Source organism: Malania oleifera, chromosome 7, assembly GCF_029873635.1.
Source record: "Malania oleifera isolate guangnan ecotype guangnan chromosome 7, ASM2987363v1, whole genome shotgun sequence".
Taxonomy (NCBI): Eukaryota; Viridiplantae; Streptophyta; class Magnoliopsida; order Santalales; family Ximeniaceae; genus Malania; species Malania oleifera.
The window spans coordinates 66,980,199-67,000,025 of record NC_080423.1 but is presented as its reverse complement, the minus strand read 5'-3'; the positions used below and the strand labels follow the sequence as shown (position 1 = coordinate 67,000,025).

Below are 19,827 nucleotides of genomic sequence, written 5' to 3'. Positions count from 1 at the left end.
AGTCTTTAAAATTTTTTTTAAACCTCAAAAGAAATTAGTGTCATAAACTTGAAAAAAAACCATTATCTTTTGTCAAAACACAAAAAAAAAACATATTCGGTCCATTAGGCGGGCTGGGTTGCTGCACCCGGTTAACCCAGGTCTAACCCGGCCCGTTGACACTCCCAAACCGAGGGAGGTCTACAAGCCGTTTAGTTCCTCGAAGAGAAGGACTAGTCATTTTGGGATTTTTAGGGTTTTAGTCTGTTTTCGCCTGAAAACTGCTACTGCTGAGACATCATGACTGCTCAGACCCAAGAAGAGCTCCTAGCTGCCCACCTCGAACAGCAAAAGATCGATGTAAGATTACTCTCTCTCACCCGATACCGTCTTTGGTTGTATCCGCTTGGTTTGCATATGGTTTGAGAGGTTGCTTGTCACTAGATTCATGCCATGCTGGTGTAAAAAAGGAGATGGGGGGGGGGGGGGGTGGGGAATCATATGGCTATTTAGTAGATCAAATGTACCAAAAAAGGGTCCACATTGATAACATAACATTTGATTTTAATAAAATATCTGGATCAATCAGGTGGTGGCTAGAATGTGGACAGATGTACCAAAAATTGGTTCACTTTATAATTTTTGCAATTGATTATAGTCAAGTACCTCGATTTTAGGATAGTCACTAGTGAAATCGTTGAATTGGTTCTGGATTTTGATTTGGCATACTGAGAATTGAAGGGAATTCATTGTTTATGATTTAGTCTAGTTGAGACAATCAGTTGATTGGGAGACGCTTTAATTTTCAATTACTGCATCTCCATAGTTAACTATGGTTGTTGTATATATAACCCCAACTGAGCATCTTAGGGCCCTTTATGAGTTGATTGGGAGACACTTTAATTTTCAATTACTGCATCTCCATCGTTAACTATGGTTGTTGTATATATAACCCTAACTGAGCATCTTAGGGCCCTTTAGTCGTGGAAAATAATTTTCATTTTTCGTTTTAGTTTTTCAAAAAATTATGAAAAGGTTAGCTAATTTTTCATTTTACAACATTTGTATGAAATAAGTTAACAACAATAAACTGTTTTGGTACTTTTTGCTAGTGAAAAATTAAAATAATTTTATTTCTCATTTCTAAGTTTTCAAATAATTACAAAAGTGTCACTTTTTTTTTTTGCATTTATATATAAAAGTTAGAAGACATCTTTTAATTATTTTCATTTTTTCTAAATTTTTTAATTCTTACATTTCATATGGGAGCATGAAATTTGGATCTTGGACTATAATTTGTGTGAATTACGTGTAGAGTTCTTTCAAATGCACACAATTCAAGCCCCAAAATACATGATTTCAAATATTACCTTATATAAAATTTTGACAATTAGGAAACAAGTTATTTTTTTGGCGATTATTTTGAAATTTAAAAATAAATGACGAAAAATTGTTTTGCATATTTAAACAAAGTTTTTATTTTCTATCTTTTTAATATGAATATCAACAAATTTAAAAATAAGCTAAAATTTTTTATGATTCTTTGTAAAACTAAAAATTGGAAAATGGAAAACATTTTCCATGTCTGAACAGGCCCTTAACTTTTTAGTATAATCTAGCCCTGTAGGTGTAAAACAAAGAAAGGAAATCTTGCCATGATGTATGAAACTTCACCTCCACAATTGGAGAGGTTGTATTTGCGACTTGAGCCTTTGGCATTTTGATTTGAGCATGACTCTGTTACAGTTCGATCAAGGCTGACCTTTGGGTAAAGATGAAGATAAGGGTAGAGATTCTTCCTTAGAAAGCAACACGGAGAATTGTAGGACCTTCAAAGGTTGCTTTTGTTTTTCTGAATAGGAGGTCATGTGCGGGAGAGTCTTAACTATAGATAAATTGATCAATAGTACTTCTCCATTAATGGGTGAGAATCTGATTGTTTTTGCAACTCTTGGGATTCACTAGGTTATATCAAATGGATTGGAAAGAGCTTGGAGCATGGATATGCTTATCTTGTTAGAACTATAACAAAGAAGGTGGGATGAAATTTCCTTGGTCATTAACTAGATAATTTAGAGGAAGATTCACTTGAGGACTTTTGTTGGAGTTGTGACTCTTTCAAGAGGATAAAAATGGTTTGATACACCACAATTTGGTTGATTGGAAGTTTTTGTATAGATCATGTATCTTTGTTTGAGTTTGTTGAGTTTGGGGACTCAACTTTGTATGCGACTAGGGTAGATGGATCATGGATTATTCCCCTGTTGCGGTGTGTTTTGGGACCAATTGAATTATTAGTATATTGGGTTGATAAAATGTACCAAAAATTGGTTTTATTGATAATGTTGGCATTTGATATTCAACTATTTCGTCGGTGGAAAAGCTTTTTAGAGTGTTAGGAAAAATATTGCTTGAAATGAATGGCTAAAACTCAATCAAATTTAGATGAGTTATTGCCATAGTAGTCAAAGGCGCAAGGCGAGCTAAGGCGCAAAGGGCATTTCAAGCCGAGGCGCAAGCCACGAGGCGCACAATTCTTAAAATGGTGTAAAATGCCTATTTGGGGTAATTGATATATGAACATATGAATATCTAGTAATATTAGAATTTAAAATGCCAAAACTTCAATAACAAAATTGGAAATTTAATGAAATTGCCAAGGCTAATAGCATCAACAATTCAACATAGTTCAATATCAAAAGAAAAGAGTACAATAAAAAATTTCAAAGTATAAAATCTAAAAATCCTCCTCAATCATCAGTCATTACTCATCATCAACTAAGTCTGCCAAGATATCATCATCTTCCTTTTCATTATCAGAATTCTTTTCTCCAACATCTTTTTCCTCTTCTATCTCCTATGCACTATCCACTTGGATCTCATCCTCATCTACGAGTTCCAAAATTGTGGTATGGCCCCTAGCACTGCTAGATGAAGCTCTTCCTCTAGATGATAATGACACATTTGTACTAATTCTTGATCTAGTGTGACGTGGGGGGTTATTTACTCCAGCAGTTCTAGCAACAAAACCCCAAGTCAAAAGATCATCTTCAAACACAAGTTCATCTTCCTCATCAGAATCATCATGCATCCTAGCAATCAACCACTCATTACTATCATCAACGTCTTTTAGAAGGATGGGATCAATGGTGTCACGTTTGTTGTATCGACGTCTTAGAGTTCGATTATATTTCACAAGTACCAAATCATTCAAGCGTTGTTGGGATAGCCGATTTCTCCTTTTTCTATGAAGCTGCAAAAAGTTTAAACTAATATAGTAAATAATGATTCTGTTAACCCCGATATACTAATGACTTACATATTGGAATATGCTCCAATTTTTTTTGCAGCTGGTAGCACTACACATGAGGCTAAGGATTTTCATAGCAAACTTTTGCAAGTTTGGAGCCGATGATCCAAATAACTTCCACCATTGCGCTGTTATAAAATAAATTTTAAATGAATACCTACTAGCTAAACAACAAAAATAATTTTAAAAAGAAAGAGGTAGTCAAAATGCCACTTTACCTGGTGCTTTAATCTTTCTTTGTCTAACTGCCAAATTATTTCCAAAGAGGCCACTAGTGCTAGTGTAAATTCCCACCTCATTTATAACTTTATCTTGCATTTCAACGGTTGGCACTAACCTTGCAATACATTTGTACAAACCCATCATGATTTCTTCATCTTGGAAAATGTGGGGGTTTGAATAGAAAATTTTTGGGTTCAAGTAGCGTGCAACTGCATGCAAAGGTTGATGGAGTTGGCATCGCCACCTCGTATCAATGATTTGAAAGGCCTCCTTGAATTCATCCTCTCTCTCACTGTAGCTATGACTTCCTTAGTTCTATCTATTGCTTCATAAATGTATCCCATTGTAGGTTTCTTTTCCCCATCAACCAAACGGAGCACACAGACAAGTGGACCTATCAACTTAAAAGCATAGACGATGGTACTACAAAAAGCAGGCATCAAAACAATGTTAGCTGCTCTTTTGCCAGTTGCCTCCTTTGCCCATTTAGTAGTAGTTCAATCTTCAAAAGTAAACATCTTCCTTAAGTTTTTCTTTTGAAGGTGGATTGAGCGAAGAGTGATGAAGGCAGTTGCAAACCTTGTAATTGCAAGCCTTAGTAACTCCTTTCCTCTAGTGAATTGTCTCATAAAGTTCACCACACCAACACAGTTATAAAATATAACCATTCAATAATATTGCCGTTTTCAAAGTTGTATGAATTGAAGGCATCTTCCCAATATCCTCCAATATTAAATCGAGGCAATGGGCAGCACATGGTGTCCAATATAAATGTGGCCTCTTTGCTTCCAACAATCTCCTTGTTCAAAAATCAAGGAGTCAAACCCTTAAAATATTAAACTAAAAAATATAGACACTAAACACTATAGAATGTAGTTCTAGAAATATGTCCTTACCTGCTGCACCATAGTTTGAAGCATTATCAGTTACTACTTGAAGCACATTTGATTCTCCAATTTCCTCCACTATTTCATCAAGTAATTTGTACATTATATATGCATTCTTGACAATATTTGAAGCATCAATAGACTTGATGAACACTGATTCCCTTGGAGAGTTCACTAAGAAGTTGATTACGTTCGTATTAGCACCCGAATCTCTCCAACCATCAGACATAATCGAGCATCCATATTTTGCCCATTCCTCCTTATGGACCTTCGTCAACTCTTTAATTCGACTAACTTCCTGCTTTAGGAAAGGAACTCTCACTTCATGATAGCTAAGCGGCTTTATTCCAGGACCATATTGCCCAATCAATTCAAGTGTCATTGCAAAGCTGTCTAAACGTACAACATTAAATGGTATTTTAGCATCATACATCCACCTAGCAAAATTTGTCATTGCCTTTCTTCTTAATTTTTTCTTACGCTTCTCGTTTATTGATGTTTGCTTCATCTTCCCTTCTTTTCTAGCTTGAATCGCTTTCTTTGGATCAGGAGTAAAAAATAAGGCTATCGGCTTCTTTTGCTTTGGTTTCTTTAAGGTGATAAAGAATGAAGAAGCAGAATAAAAACTGAAGAAGAAGAAGAATTGAAAAAGAGAAAGAAGAATTGAAAAAGAAGAAGCAGAGTTGCAGGAGAACTGAAGAAGAAGAAGAAGAAGAAGAAGAAGAAGAAGAAGGAGCAGAGCTGTAGAAGAAGAAGAGAAAGAAGAAGAAGCAGAGCTGTAGAGGAAGAAGAGTAAGAAGAAGACAAACTGACGAAGCTCCTGACGAACTCGCGAAGGGCTCCTACTGGTTCGAAGTGTAAAGGATGAATTGACGAAGCTCCTGTTGGTTCCAAGGGTTGATGACGAACTCACGAAGCTCCTGACGAACTCGCAAAGGGCTCTTGTTGGTTTGAAGGGTGGAAGACAAACTCACGAAGCTCCTACTAGTGTAAAGGGTCGAAGGCAAACTCACGAAGGGTCGTGGGGCTTCGTAGGGTCGAAGGCTAGGGCTCGTTTTGCTTTGGCTATTTCTTTATTTAACAGCGCTTGGCCCATCAGTGCGCCTCACAACGCCTCCCTGTGACTCTTACAGGTCTTTGCGCCTCGCCTGGGATGAGGTGCTGCACCTCTTGCTTCTTAGCAAGGCGCGCTTTAACCACTATGGTTATTACACACTTAATATTCTCGCCATACTCATAAAATTGGATGGATTACGAGCCATTTTATCATATTGGGAAGCCATGAGGATTGAACACATTGTATAGTCATAATTTTGTGTAAACAATGCTCATTTACATAAAGGTTTGGTGGATTTGTTTTGTTTATTTAATATTTAGGTTAAAATGGTAGTGGTATGGGTATACCCACTTAAGTTGTGATATCAGTCTTTGGTACAATGTGGTTTTGCTCCCTATTTCTATAAAATCATCCATTTTATTTACAATTTTTGTTTCTTTAGCCATTGCTTTGGTTTTTTTTTGTATTTTACTTTTGGGTAAACTACACGGGGGCTACCCTAGGTTTCTTATAATTATATTGATACTCTCTTAAAATCATTTAACACCCATTTTCAATCAATTTTGCTAAACAATGTCAATGATTCAAATAAAACAACTATGAAGAGAAACAAAGTAACTCTAGGAAGATGAGCATATCAAATGAAAAAGTAACTTTTCAGGGTTGTGGAGGCATCAAACCAAAGTCACAGTGTCACACTAGAGACAAATCCTATACCAATGGTTGATGGCGGGAGTGGTATAGCCTTTTGTGGAGAAGTGGGCCTACCTTGAAGCCAAATGCCTCACTTCGGAAAAAGATTTTGACTTCAATTTACTTGATTTATTTTTATTTCCACATAGTTATTTTAAGCATGTGTCTATTGGTACATGAGCACGACCACTAATGCCAAGCCATAGCCATCATCAATCACTGCCTCCCAAATTGGCATTCTCAACCACTGATGACTTACGCCTCAGTCTCATTCGAGTGGTTATAGCTTCCTGCACTTCCTTTCCAAGGTGCAACAATGTCTAGAGCTTCATCAATGACCTTATGATGCTTTTTTTACTTCTATCAACAACTTCTTTAATTGTTGCCAGCATTATTGGAGCGTCACCACCATCGTCGAATCACCCTCCATCCTTGTTGAAAAGAGGCTATCTCTAGCCCTATTTCGTCATCAACAAACTTTTGAGAATTCAGCATATGATTTTGCCTTAGACCAGGCCTAATTCCCTTAAACTCTTACGATCCTACCTATTGCCTCATCTTCGTTGAGTGTCTTTGACTTGTCTCATCATTGTTAGTCGCCAATTGCCTATTATTTGCTTTGAAGAGGGCTTGCATGCTTTTGGAGACAACTTATCAAGAGAATATTTCTTTTTTTCGTTGAACTATACCCTAAATTGGCCCAACCTTGAACCAGTAGGTTTAATTGAACCAACTAGATTGAATTGATAGTACCAAAATAAAGGAATAGGAAAAAATGAAAGGAACCAATGTGAGTGAGGACTAATCTTGTTTATCAAGACCATATCTATTCGTAGAGTAGACTGCTGCAGCTACACAACAATGCATGAATGACATTGCAGATCTTTGAGTAGCATAGTAGATCTCCCTAATGATGTTGGAGATTTTAGTAGTTTCGGTGATGGCCTATTGAGATACTCCGATAAATGAGGAAGTCGTGGAGCTGAGTGGTACCCTCCAGCATGTTGATTGTCACAATGCATTGAGCTCTAGAGCCCCTTCCAAATAATTTCTAGCATGCCCAAGTACCCCTGTAGTATTAAAGCCATGTTAAGCTAGTTCAACATTAACTAACTTGAAAGCAAGGTTCTTAGAATATGGATTCTAAGTGGGATTGCTGGAGGGATTTGTAGGATTGAATTGTGGAAGCGGATCGAGAATCATAAGATTCTACATTCAATGTAAAATAAATATTAAAGAGTTATATATGTGGAACTTTATGACAAGTCTTAAAAATACAATGAAAAGTTCAAACAATAGAAAGAAGAAAAAGAAGAAGAGCAAGAAAAGGAGAAGAAGAAGGAGAAAAATAGTGCTCATTATTGAGTCTTGTCAAGAAGCAAATATGTTTCAAGCATACCTTTGTAGCTCTGTTGTGCCTACTGGCTTGGCTCTTTTCTTGGCTGCTGCTGATCAAACAAGAACTCTGTGTTGAAGAGGACTGACATGTTATCGAACACCAAAGAAGGGAAGAGGATGGAGGACTGAGGACTGAGTTCTTGTCGAACCCCAAGAACTGTGGTTGTTGTTGAACACCAAAGAATTGTTGATCAAACAGCAAGATTGCTTGCTGCTGCTGATCAAAACTAGTCACTAGATTGGGGGCTCTCTGGTTGTCAAACAGGAGAGAAATTTGGGTGCTAGGTTGCTAAATTTCAATGAGTAGAGGACCAAGGTATCAAACTCCAGGGAAGTCAGGTGCAGATTCTGCTGAATTTGTTCATTGATGGGAGGCTAGGAGCCATTTTGCCCCAATTTTAGAAGACTTTGGACCAAACATAAACCTTTTGGGGCCTATGGGCGAGTAAAGGCATGTATTGGGCCACATTATTGAAGCCCAAAAGGGGAAAAAATTCCAATCCCAGGTAACAAAGTAGGATCTTTACAATTCTACGTATGATTCTACCGATTCTTCTACAATTCTACCATGATTCTACTTGATTCTGATTTTTGTTGTGACTTGGATTGTTTCGGTGAATCTGGATCGTAGAATCGTATAATCATACGATCTGAATAGCAATTTTAATAACCATGCTTGAAAGGTTGAAGAGAAGATACTCTATATCCCCTTAGAATAGACTACTACGATTACACAACAAAGCACAAAGTTTATCACGACTCTTTGACGCGTCTTGGTAGATAAATAGGGGATTTCGGAGGCTTCAACAACAAAATGATTGCATTAATGACCTTATTTGATGCATCGGTAAAGGAGAAGGGAGTAATGGATGTGAGTGGTACCTCCAACATGACTATTGCAATCGATTGAACACTAGAGCCCCATCTAAGTAATTTCCTACATGCTCAGCGACCCAACTATATTATCAAAGTCATGTTGCTTGATTCTAGTGGGGAAGGTGAACCAAATGACCTGTATGATTCGTTTAAGTGCTGGAAAATATTTTTATCTATCAAGGTGTTATGAATGAAGATTAGATAATTCTAGTGATCGCTTGTCTTAAAATAACTTAGTCAATAAATTTGTGTTGGTTAACTATGCTATGGATGCCTACTCTATATTGTGGGCTCTCATTTGACACACAAAGGATGTTGATAATTTCATTTGAGAATTGCCTTAACTCATTGTGAGGTGTGATTTTGATGAGAGCAAACAACATCAATAGGTTAAGTGAGCTAAAATATGGCATTCTGATCATTTTCAACAACCAAGGCTTAGATTTCGTTGATCAAGCTACGTAGAAAGTTGTTTACCTTCATGAAGGATAGCTAGAGGAAGTGGAAGGATATTGTTGAGCTGAAAACTATAATTGCCTCTATCTTGCCAAACTAGCAGAGGCAACACATCCTAACAAAGCCTATTGGATTTTTTAACTATGGATAGAAGGGTCATGCACACCTCAATGCTGTAAAAAGAAGCATATACATGTGGTGGAAGAGAAGACGGAATAGAAAGAGGCTGACTATGTGTATGGGCCACTGGACACGAGCCTCAAAGAGGAGGCGTCGGATAGTGAGGAGTCACTTTCAATATTATGCTTCACCAATGCATAAGAAAACATGGTGTAAAATTGGAACCTAAGCTGAATGAGCTCATCTAGCATGTTTGATTAGTTAGCCGCTAGGGAGCTTAACAATCTATGCTTGTCCCTTGTGCAGATAGCATGTCTTCGTGACATGGTGTGCAATGACTTGTTTTCTTGTTGTGGTCTTATGCTTGTGAGGAGGCATCAAAGAGAGGGAGATCAAGGTTCAAATATGTTGGATCAAAAATTAATGATCCAACACCAAACCTCAAGGGGAGGAGTTGATGTAATTTACCTTTAATTTTTGTTTTTGAGAAATCAAAATGATTTTAAAAATGAGACTTTATGATTAGAAATTAGGCACTTGATTGGTCTGGTTGGGACCCATAAACTACATCTAAATGAATCATTGTTGACTCGGAAAGAACCAACCTAAACTAGCCTAGATTGGGGTCTTTGGTGGGTCAACCCCTCTACTCCCTTTGTACACAAAAACTGTACTGCTATGTACAAATTGCCATTGGTTGGGTTTGGACGTGTGATCTTTTGCGAATTCACCTTGTCTTTTCTTTAGTGTCCTTTCACATCCATCCAAGCAAACTTTTTTACCTCCAGGACCAGAAAACCAAAAACCCATCTCATCTGTCAATCGTTGAGTTTCTAAGTCCAACCTCAATAACTGGATTGGGCAAAATCCCTTCCTTACATTGCCGCTTCTTTCTTAAATTATCCTCCTCTATCATAAAAGTACCCTCTAAGGGTGCGTTTGGTTGCACGTAATGGCCTCTAAATAGAGGTTATTCTCGTAATGGTCTAATATTAAGTGGCGTGATATTGTTTGTATAACTTTTGAATAAGTGCTGAGAGCCTGAGAGCCCTCTGACCAAACTAGCATTCCTCCCCTAGCTGATTTGATCTTGTTTCTTAATTTGACTCAATTACCCCCCTCATATTTTCTCCTCTTTACTGAAGATAACCCTCTCATATTTTTTTCTTTTTTTCTTTTATGCAATATAAAGGATGTATTTGTTTTCTTATTTATACATGAAAAATACATGCATTTTTTATTTATAATTAAATAATTCTGTGTTTTTAGATTTATTTTTGAAGTTCTCATGAAAATATTTTAGGGTTAAAATAGCAAAAAAAAAAAAAAAAATCATATTAAATAATTTCCTTTTATGCAATATACAGAATGCATTTGGCTATTTATTTATACATGAAAAATATATACATGTGTTTTTTATTATAATTAAATAATTTTCCTTTTTTAGGTTTTTAATTTTTTAAGTTCTCATGAAAAATTTAAGGGTTAAAATTATAAAAAAGATATTCACATTTAGATTTTTGCCAAATGACTTAAACTATTCAATATTCAAGGATTTACTTTAGTTCTAATTCTGGTTTACAGTTTCAGAATTGGATTCAACATTCTTCACTGAATGCTTAATTTTGTCAAACGCACCTTGAACCTTTTACTAGAGATGGTGGCACATGTGATAAGTCTCTAAGTAAATAAGATGATTTAGAATCTGTTAGGATTTCCAAATCAATTGAGATTTCTAATTAATATGATTTCCAAATCAATTAGGATTCTATTTAATATTAGGATTATTTAATGTTGTTAGGATTTCCAAATCAATTGGGATTTTTCTAATTAATGTGTTATGATTCCCAAATCAATTGGGATGCTATTTTAATATTAGGATTATTTAATTTTGTTAGGATTCCCAAATCAATTAGGATTTGAGGGGATATTTTACGGTCCTAATAGGAGTCAGTTTCTCTGCCCTATATGCAGCCCTATGAGGTTTTTGGCATTCAAGTAATCAATGAAGCAGTAACATAATTCATAGCCTTTGGCCCAATTTGGGGTAGATCCCCTCGAAGTGATCAAACCCCATTTTCTCTTACTATTTTTCCTTCTTTAAATTTTCCCAATTTCTCCATGTCTCAGGGTCTTATCATTTAGTATTAGAGCCTGTGTTCTTGTGGATGTCATTAACCCACCGACAAAAGCAAGATCTTGGAACCCTCGATCTTCACTCATACACAATGGCCTCAGAATATTCAGCATGAGTCCCAGATGGAAGTTAGGCTAAAGGCTGAATTTAGCAATATGTTTAAATCTCAATTTGAAGAGATCCAGACATCACTCTCTAAACTACTTAGTACAGCTTCCTATAAAGAAACAAAAGATGATGTCTTTACATCAGTAATCATAGGGAGCAGCCGTACATGCGTGAAGGAGGTTACCAAGGAAAGCATGATCATGGTCCTTTTTTGTATGAAGGTGGAATTTCCTTGGTTGGACAGTGATGACCTTTCTGGTTGGGTTTCTAGGGCTGAAAAATAGTTTTGCTTTCACCGCACTTCAGAAATATCTAAGGTTGAGATTGCTTTTATTAGTTTGGATGGTGATGCTATTTAATGGTATGATTGGTTTGAGGCTTGTTATGGAATGCCTTCATGGACAGAATTTGTTTCTGGATTACTTGGCCGATTTGGGCCCACTAGATATGAGAAATTGATGGAGAGCATAGTTAAAAGTGTGCCTGTGGCTAAGTGTGAGGCATAGACCGGCGAGGAGGCCAGCGCCTCATACCATGCAAGGCGAGGCGACCTGTAAGAGGCACGATGAGGCGCAGAGGGGCCTGAGGTGTGCCTTGAAATTTTTAAGCCTATTTAAATAAAGGTAGGCCAGAGCCCTACCCCTCATTTGATTCAAACCAACAGAGCCCTAGCCCTCTTCGACCCTTCGAAGCCCCATGACCCTTTGCGAGTTCGTCTTGCACTGTTGCACATTTTGAACCGGTAGGAGCCTTCACGAGCCTTCGAACCAGCAGCGCGAGTTTGTCTTCGAGCCTTCAAACCAGTAGGAACCTTCGCGAGCTTGTCTTCAAGACTTCGAACCAGCAGCGTGAGTTCGTCTTCGACATTTCGAACCAGCACGACCCTTTGCGAGTGTGTCTTCCACATTTCGAAGTAGCAGGAGCCTTTGCGAGTTCGTCTGGGAGCCTTCAAACCAGCAACGTGAGTTCGTCTTTGACATTTCAAACCAGCAGCGAGCTCGTCCTCGAGCCTTCGAACCTTCATAAGTCATCTACTTCTTCTTCTTCTTTCTGCAGCTTTTTCTTCTTCTTCTTCTTCTTCTTCTTTCACTTCTTATTTTTCTTCTTCTTTTTCAGTTCTTCTTCTTCTTCTTCTTTCTGTTGCCTGCTGCTTCTTCTTATAATATTAGTTAATAATTTTACTTTAATCTTAAACTTCTAAAAAATATATTTTACAAGATGAGAAAAAAATGCAAGTTGAAGATTCGTAATAATTAATATAATTATCAACAAGTATTAAACTAGAGAAGGTTGTTTGACCAACATAACTTAAGAATTCACTTGTATTGAATTAAACTTAAGCTATTATTTAGATTTTAGACTTTGAAATCTTTTATTGTACTCTTTTATTTTGATGTTGAACTATGTTGAATTGTTGATGCTTTTGGCCTTGGCAATTTCTTTAAATTTCCAATTTTGCTATTGAATGTTTTGGCATTTTAAATTCCAATATTACTAGATATTTATATGTTCGTACATCAATTACCCCAAATAGGCATTTTACAGCATTTTAATAGTTGTGCGCCTCACCTTTGTGAGGCATGCACCTTCGGCTCGCATCTCGGCTTCAAATATCCTTTGCTCCTCAGCTCGCCTCATGCCTCTAACTACTATGATGGAGAGCTCACTAAAATATGCCAAACTAGCACTGTCTTGGAGTATCAAACACATTTTGAGCGACTATCAAATAGGACTAAATATTGGAATGAAAGCCAACTCGTGGGTACTTTTTATTGAAGGTCTCCTACCTGACATTTAGTGTGAGGTCCAAGTACGTTGACCACATACTAGGACCGCTGAAATTTCCTTTGCATGGTTAGAAGAAGAGAAGTTGGGAGAAGAATGACATTACTCGAGCAAGACCATTAGCAAGCAAAATGTTAGCAACACTACTACACCACCTGCTCCTCACAATCCTCCTTCCAAACGATTGACTCAAGAGGTACTTAAAGAGCGAATGAAAAAAGGTTTGTGCTAGCATTGTGATGAAAAATGGCATAGAGGGCACTGTTGCAAAAAAGGACAACTCTTGATGATTGAACTAGTGGAGGGGCCAGAAGAGTTTGAGGATGACCCCCTTATTTAGATTTGGAAGGGGTATGGAATCTGATGATAATGATGAATCTATTACTTTTTCAGTTTATGCTTTAGTTGGTTGCTAACCCTCAAAGCATGAAACTTAGTGGCTTCCTAAAACGCCAACTTGTTACTATCTTAATTGATACGGGTAGCTATACTAATTTCATGGACACTAAAATTGCTAAACTACTAGCCTATCTTATGAAGCAATGTGACAAGTTTGATGTGAGGGTTGCAGATGGAAGGGCCTTGACATGTTAGAGCAAATGTTTGAAGGTTAAACGTACTATGCAAAATCATGGGTTGTATGTTGATATCTTTTTGTTGTCACTAGAAGACTTTGAAGTGGTTTTTGGTCTTGAATGGTTAAGGACTTTGGGTGATATAGATTGGAGTCTCTAAAATGGTTATGAAGTTTATCGTGAATGGCTAGAGACTGACTCTTAAAGGCTGCATTATAGTAATATCACTACTGTTTTAAGCCATCGTATAGAGAAGCTCCTTAAAAAAGGAGCGACATGGTTGCCTGGTACAACTTCGAGTACCAGAGGAGTTACAACATCAATCTGGCCAGGATGAAGGGCTAGACTCTTATTTCAGAATTTTTTGACCTATTTGTGGAGCCATAGGGATTGCCACCTCAGCAAACACATGATCACTGCATTCCTCCATTGCCATAACATTTAGGTCATTTGTGAATTGTACTCACCACTCTTCGTGAGCATCATCCGTTTGTCTAGAAATCTAAATGCAGTTTTGCTTGACTGCATGTGGAATACCTTGGGCATACTATTTCCCAAGAAACAATAAAAATGTTGACCCTTCTAAAGTACAAGTGATGATAAATTGGCCTATTCCTATTCTACAAACAATAAAAATGTTGTGTGGATTTTTGGGATTGACTGGTTACTATCGCAAGTTTGTCAAGGATTTTGGAACGATTAGCGTTTTACTAACTGCTTACTGAAAAAGGATGCATTCAAATGGAGTAAGGATGCTAAACAAACCTTTGTCAAGTTTAAGCACGCAATGCCCACCACACCAATTCTTGACTTGCTTGATTTCACAAGGTGTTCATCATTGAGTTTGATGCATCAAGAGTTGGCATTGATGCAGTTTTAATGCAAGATAGATGTTCCATTGCTTTTACCAGTTAGGTTTTTTCCCCATCCCACATTGGCATTACTGACAAAGAGATTTGCATACATGTACAAAGTGGAGAGATTCTTGGAGTTTATTGCTACTTAGCCTTGAGGACAAGGCTGATTTGAAGGAGGTGGGAATGTTAGGATTCCCAAATCAATTGGGATTTCTAAGTAATATGATTCCCAAATCAATTAGGATTCTTTTAAATATTAGGATTATTTAATGTTGTTAGGATTCCCAAATCAATTGGGATTTTATTTAATTTTAGGATTAGTTAATGTTTGTTAGGATTCCCAAATCAATTAGGATTTGAGGGGATATTTTATAGCCTTAATAGGAGTAAGTTTACCTATGTAATGTGACCTCTATAGGGCCTTTTGACATTCAAACAAACAATGAAGCAATAACATAATTCATAGCCTTTAGCTAATTTGGTGGCAGATTCCTTGGAAGTGGTCAAACCCAATTTTCTCTTACTATTTCCCCTTCTTTAAATTTCCTCAATTTCTCCAAGATAAAAGCCTAGGGTCTTATCATAATCATAGCCACATTTATTTCGAATCTCATCCAAAGGCTAATCACCCTTCTTCGCAGGGTCACTTATATTTAGACTATAATTATCCAATACATTAGCCCATTTCTTCTTCTTTGTCTCCTTGCCCTTGCTACTCCTTACATTTGTATCTCTTTTCTGAATATTCTTGGAATTCACAACGCAAAGTACTTTCAACATTGTTTATCTCGCTTGTCCACATGGCGAACATAAACCTTCTCGAAATTCCTTCCCTTTCCACATCAGCAATGAACCTCTATATATGATCCATATCACCTTCATGAATGTTTTACTAAAATATAAAACATGCAAACTTTGTTTAAATTGTTACTAGTTATAAAGTTTAATTGTAATTACCTAATAGGTGATTATGTCGAACGTCTTTATTATTTCTCATCTATATTATATTATGTATATATTATACTACTACTAAAAGAGAAAACCCCAAATTACGGTAGTCTTGAATGTGAAAACTTTGAGAATTCCAATTTTACCCTCCAAATATCAAGTGAAATATAAATTCCTACTATGTCCCCAACATTTTCTAATGCCCAAAATTACCATGAACATTCCACCTATTCAAATTCCTCTTGTAAAGAAGTTTTATAATTCCAATTTTACCCTCCTACAAGTATTTAAGTGATAAAAATTTCTACTGTGCCCCTATCATTTTCTTGTGCCCAAAATAACCCTGAACATGCTGTTAAAATGTTAAGACTGCTCTTAAAAGACAAAACACTATGATCTTTTTGTGATAAAATTGCATTTGCCAAATATATCACTGCATAATAGTGAAATTGCATGTGAATCATTGCCAAATGATATAAAAATATTTACTTTTATATCAAACAAAAATTTTGTTTCATACCTAAAAGAAAAAAAGATGGGTGCCCCCGGGCCACAAGACTCCTTGCTTTGTGAGGTTTGGGGGAGGATCGTCACATTGCCCACGGCCTTATCTCTGCTTTTTTGTAGAGAGGCTGTTTCCTTGGACTCAAACTCAAGCAACCTTACCATTGATTGAAGGCCCGTCCTCTGATATTATACATTGTAATTTAAATATTTTTTTGATTTAAATTAGGATGGGCATGTGCATCACAGTGTGTGTGTGTGTATCCGCCAATCTGACTGGTAAAATTGACCTAGTGACCTCACTGGGTCGATCACCCATCCAGGTTTTAAAATCATGGAAACAAGCACACACTAACCCTATGTTTGGGAGTTTGGGATTTGGATCTTCTACCTGGATTTGCATGGCAATGGATAGAAATCCCCAGAAATCCGAATTCAAGCCCTGAAATCCACACCCTTATTCTCAAATACAGCATGAAGGCATTCCCTTTGACCCCTCCCTTTTTATTTTTGGGAGTAGAGAAGTTCAAAATCAGAACAGTTTTTAAAGTACATTTAAATTAGGCAAATAAAATCTGGATCAGTTAAGTGAAAAATACAAAAGTGCATCCAAAGAAAATAATCAATCAACATCACTTGAGAAATTTAGTGTGAAGATTGAAGGGGAAAAACTAGGAGTATGAACGCGATGAGATTATCACTTGACTGGGGAACCTTATGATGCAGGTTATGCTCGAGGACATTGTCGAATATTTTGTTATTTTGAGAAATTTAAATGTGCTATGAATTTAATACTTTGATTGATACTTGATCACAAATTAGTAGACTTTTATATTTTCTGTTGCAATCATGAAGAAGAAACATGGCATTTGGTTTGTTATGTGTTACCCTATGGAGGTTTATGCTGTATGGATTTTTGCAAATGAATCCCCATTTGCTTTTTGCTTGGGGTCATTAATTAGCGGACTCTGCTATGGAGTACAATTTTTTTTTAATTTTGGATATAAAAAAAAAAAAAGCTTTATTAGAACAAGCAAGAAACAGATACAAAAGCGGAGAAGTCCTCACTCAAGATCAATGGAGGAAGGGAAAATATACATCAGCATAATACAGTCACCCAATCCCAGATGACATCCTGAAAGTAACAGCCCTTAAAACAGCCTGCACTCAAAAGTGAGGCCAAATACCACACTCTGTCCAAAATAAGTCCCAATGATAATCTCTTTCCAGGGAAAAAAATTCTAGGCATTTTAGCATTCTTTCTCCAGCCAAATTCGCCAGAGCACAGAGCATCTAACACACATCCACAGCCTCTTAACACCTTTTATCCTTCCCAATACCAGTAAAAGAAATAACCAAGTAGTCCTCCACGGACTTTGAACAAATCCACTCTTCACCAACTCCAAAAAGTGGATACTTAAAGCCCCAAGCAAAAGAACAGGTGAAGAAACTAATGAGACACATCCTCAGAATTATTCCCACGCATAAGACACATCAGGAGACGATGCTTTCAAAGGCCTCCTACCCTGCAGCAAAGTGTTGGTGTCAACTCTATTTACTGCTGCCAGCCAACACTATCCTCCCATATACCTCTTGATAGAGAGGAAATATGGCATCAACCATAGTAAGGCAAAAAAGGACTTACAAGAATAATCCCCTGATGAATCTGAAGGCCAGACCCTACCATGACTCCTACTGGGTACTTGGCAATCCTCCAGCACAATGAGCAGGAAAACAGCTGAGGGTGGAGTAAATGAAGCCGTTAGTGGAGTGCACTTAGGCCCTCCCTTGAGGTTATAGGCTTCTATTGCAAGTTGGATTATGGACAAGCATCTATAGCATAGTTGTGTTTGAAATGCCACATGGGCTCTTCGGGGCAGCCCCTATTGTTGGGCTGACTGGAGGATATATTCAGGGGGTAGAATTATTCTCATCCCCAATGGGATAGGATACCTCGGTTATCAGCCACAAGGCAGGATGCCTCAGTTAGCAACCAAAAAGGAGGTGGAAATGGAGTTCTAATAGTCATAATTGTATAGTCTTGACCTGCTGTAAAATTGGATAGTGTTGGAATCTACTTGTGAAGGTCTAGTAGTCTAGTTGGTTTCCAGCTTTGCTTTTTTCTTTTTCCCCAAATAAAAATTTTGCATAATATGTGGTGGGATATACCTTGAATGTAAGCTCATTGGCTATATATTCAATGCATTTTGTGGTCTTAATACACATGGGAAAAGAATTTGCTTGGATTTTTTTTTCCTTGTGTCACTGTGGGCTGCAGCTGATGAATTTTTGGTGATATAATTTTGATTCAGTAGTATGCTTATGAATTTTTGGTGATTAATTTTAATTCAGTAGCATGTAAGATATTTGTTGATTGAGTGCTGTTTATTCGCTTTCATCTGCAAAATTACAGCTCTATATTTGGTTGCTTTAGACCATTCTGTATTGTTGAATCATTGAGTAAAATTCTCGGCAGCCTGATGAGCCTGTGCTTGATGATGAAGATGATGAGGATGAGGATGACGACGATGACAAGGATGAAGACGATGTTGAAGGTAATTATACAACCAAAGTGTGAATTTAGTCTTTAGTCTTGTATCTGCACTTGTTTGTGCTCAATCTTTCATCGGGCCTGCTGCTTATTTTATTTGTTTGTGCAATTTCAATATAGAAGGGTGTCATAATGTGCACAAACCAACTTGTCAGCTCTTATAGTGAGACCTATCCGCGTAATATAGAATTTGGACTATTTTCAGATTGGTTTTAGAAGCCACATACATTAGTAGCATTTCTGCCAGTAAACAACAATGGAAGATAAATTGACAAATATTTTTACAGTTGTGTAAAAATATTGATTTTTTGCCTTCTTGTTAGGACAAGAAGGAGATGCAAGCGGGAGGTCAAAGCAAAGCAGGAGTGAAAAGAAGAGTCGGAAGGCAATGCTGAAACTTGGGATGAAGCCAATACCAGGTGTCAGTCGTGTTACTGTCAAGAAGAGCAAGAATGTGAGTTTGTTTTTGCTGTCAAGTTTATTCTCAGTTTTCTTGTTCACCTTGCAGTTCTCACTTTGACCTCAAGCTCTCTTATCCTTGTATCATGGGAAAGATAATTAGTCTACTTTAACACTGCAGATTCTGTTTGTCATCTCCAAACCAGATGTTTTCAAGAGCCCTGCTTCGGACACATACATTGTGTTTGGAGAAGCCAAAATTGAGGATTTGAGCTCACAGTTGCAGACTCAAGCTGCGGAGCAGTTCAAGGCACCCAATTTGAGTCAAGTGATATCAAAGCCTGAGTCGCCGGTCATCGCACAAGATGATGAAGATGTGGATGAGACAGGTGTGGAGCCAAAGGACATTGAGTTGGTGATGACACAGGCCGGGGTGTCAAGGTCAAAGGCTGTGAAGGCACTCAAGGCTGCAGATGGAGACATCGTTTCTGCTATTATGGAATTAACAAACTAGGAATCCAATTCATACGGATGTTTTTATTGTGCTAGTAATTGTTCCATCTCTAGGCTTATGGCCAGATATAAAGTTTATGTTCTATTCTGTTCTGCTTTTTTCAGTGTTTTGTTTTACTGTGTATTAGTTTGTATTTTTTTTTTTTTTTTAAATCTAAAATTTTGAATGTGTATGATTCAAGCATGGGTTGGATGTTTTTGGAAACCCCCATTACAATGGATTTCCCACATCAGGGTGTCGATTTTGGGCATTTGTCTGGATGAACAGTGACAATATTATTCAGTTACCTATGATATGAAGTCATGACGAAGTTTGGAGCGGAGCCTTGTAACATGCTGAAGTGCTAATCAACTGATCGATAATTCAGTGAATGGCGAAAAGGGGAAGAGTAGACCTTGAAAATGTGGACCTATTACAACTAATGGCTAGTTTGAGGGTGAACACTTTCGAA

At 37.2% G+C, this 19,827-nt stretch overlaps 1 protein-coding gene across 1 annotated transcript; it reads left to right on the top strand.

Annotated features, from left to right (window-relative positions):
• Positions 1-80: 80 nt before the first annotated feature.
• LOC131159214 (nascent polypeptide-associated complex subunit alpha-like protein 1) lies at positions 81-19,542 on the top strand. Its single transcript, XM_058113940.1, has 4 exons — positions 81-339; positions 18,389-18,467; positions 18,787-18,917; positions 19,044-19,542. Exons 1-4 carry the CDS (start codon positions 280-282, stop codon positions 19,374-19,376), a joined length of 603 nt encoding a protein of 200 aa, XP_057969923.1. The 5' UTR covers positions 81-279; the 3' UTR covers positions 19,377-19,542.
• The last annotated feature ends 285 nt before the right edge of the window (positions 19,543-19,827 follow it).

Excerpts from the sequence above, each read along its gene's own strand:
- LOC131159214 (XM_058113940.1), top strand. The coding sequence starts at position 280 with ATGACTGCTCAGACCCAAGAAGAGCTCCTAGCTGCCCACCTCGAACAG. Across the intron at positions 340-18,388 it reads TCGAACAGCAAAAGATCGAT|CCTGATGAGCCTGTGCTTGA; the intron begins GTAAGATTACTC and ends AATTCTCGGCAG. Across the intron at positions 18,468-18,786 it reads GGATGAAGACGATGTTGAAG|GACAAGAAGGAGATGCAAGC; the intron begins GTAATTATACAA and ends CCTTCTTGTTAG.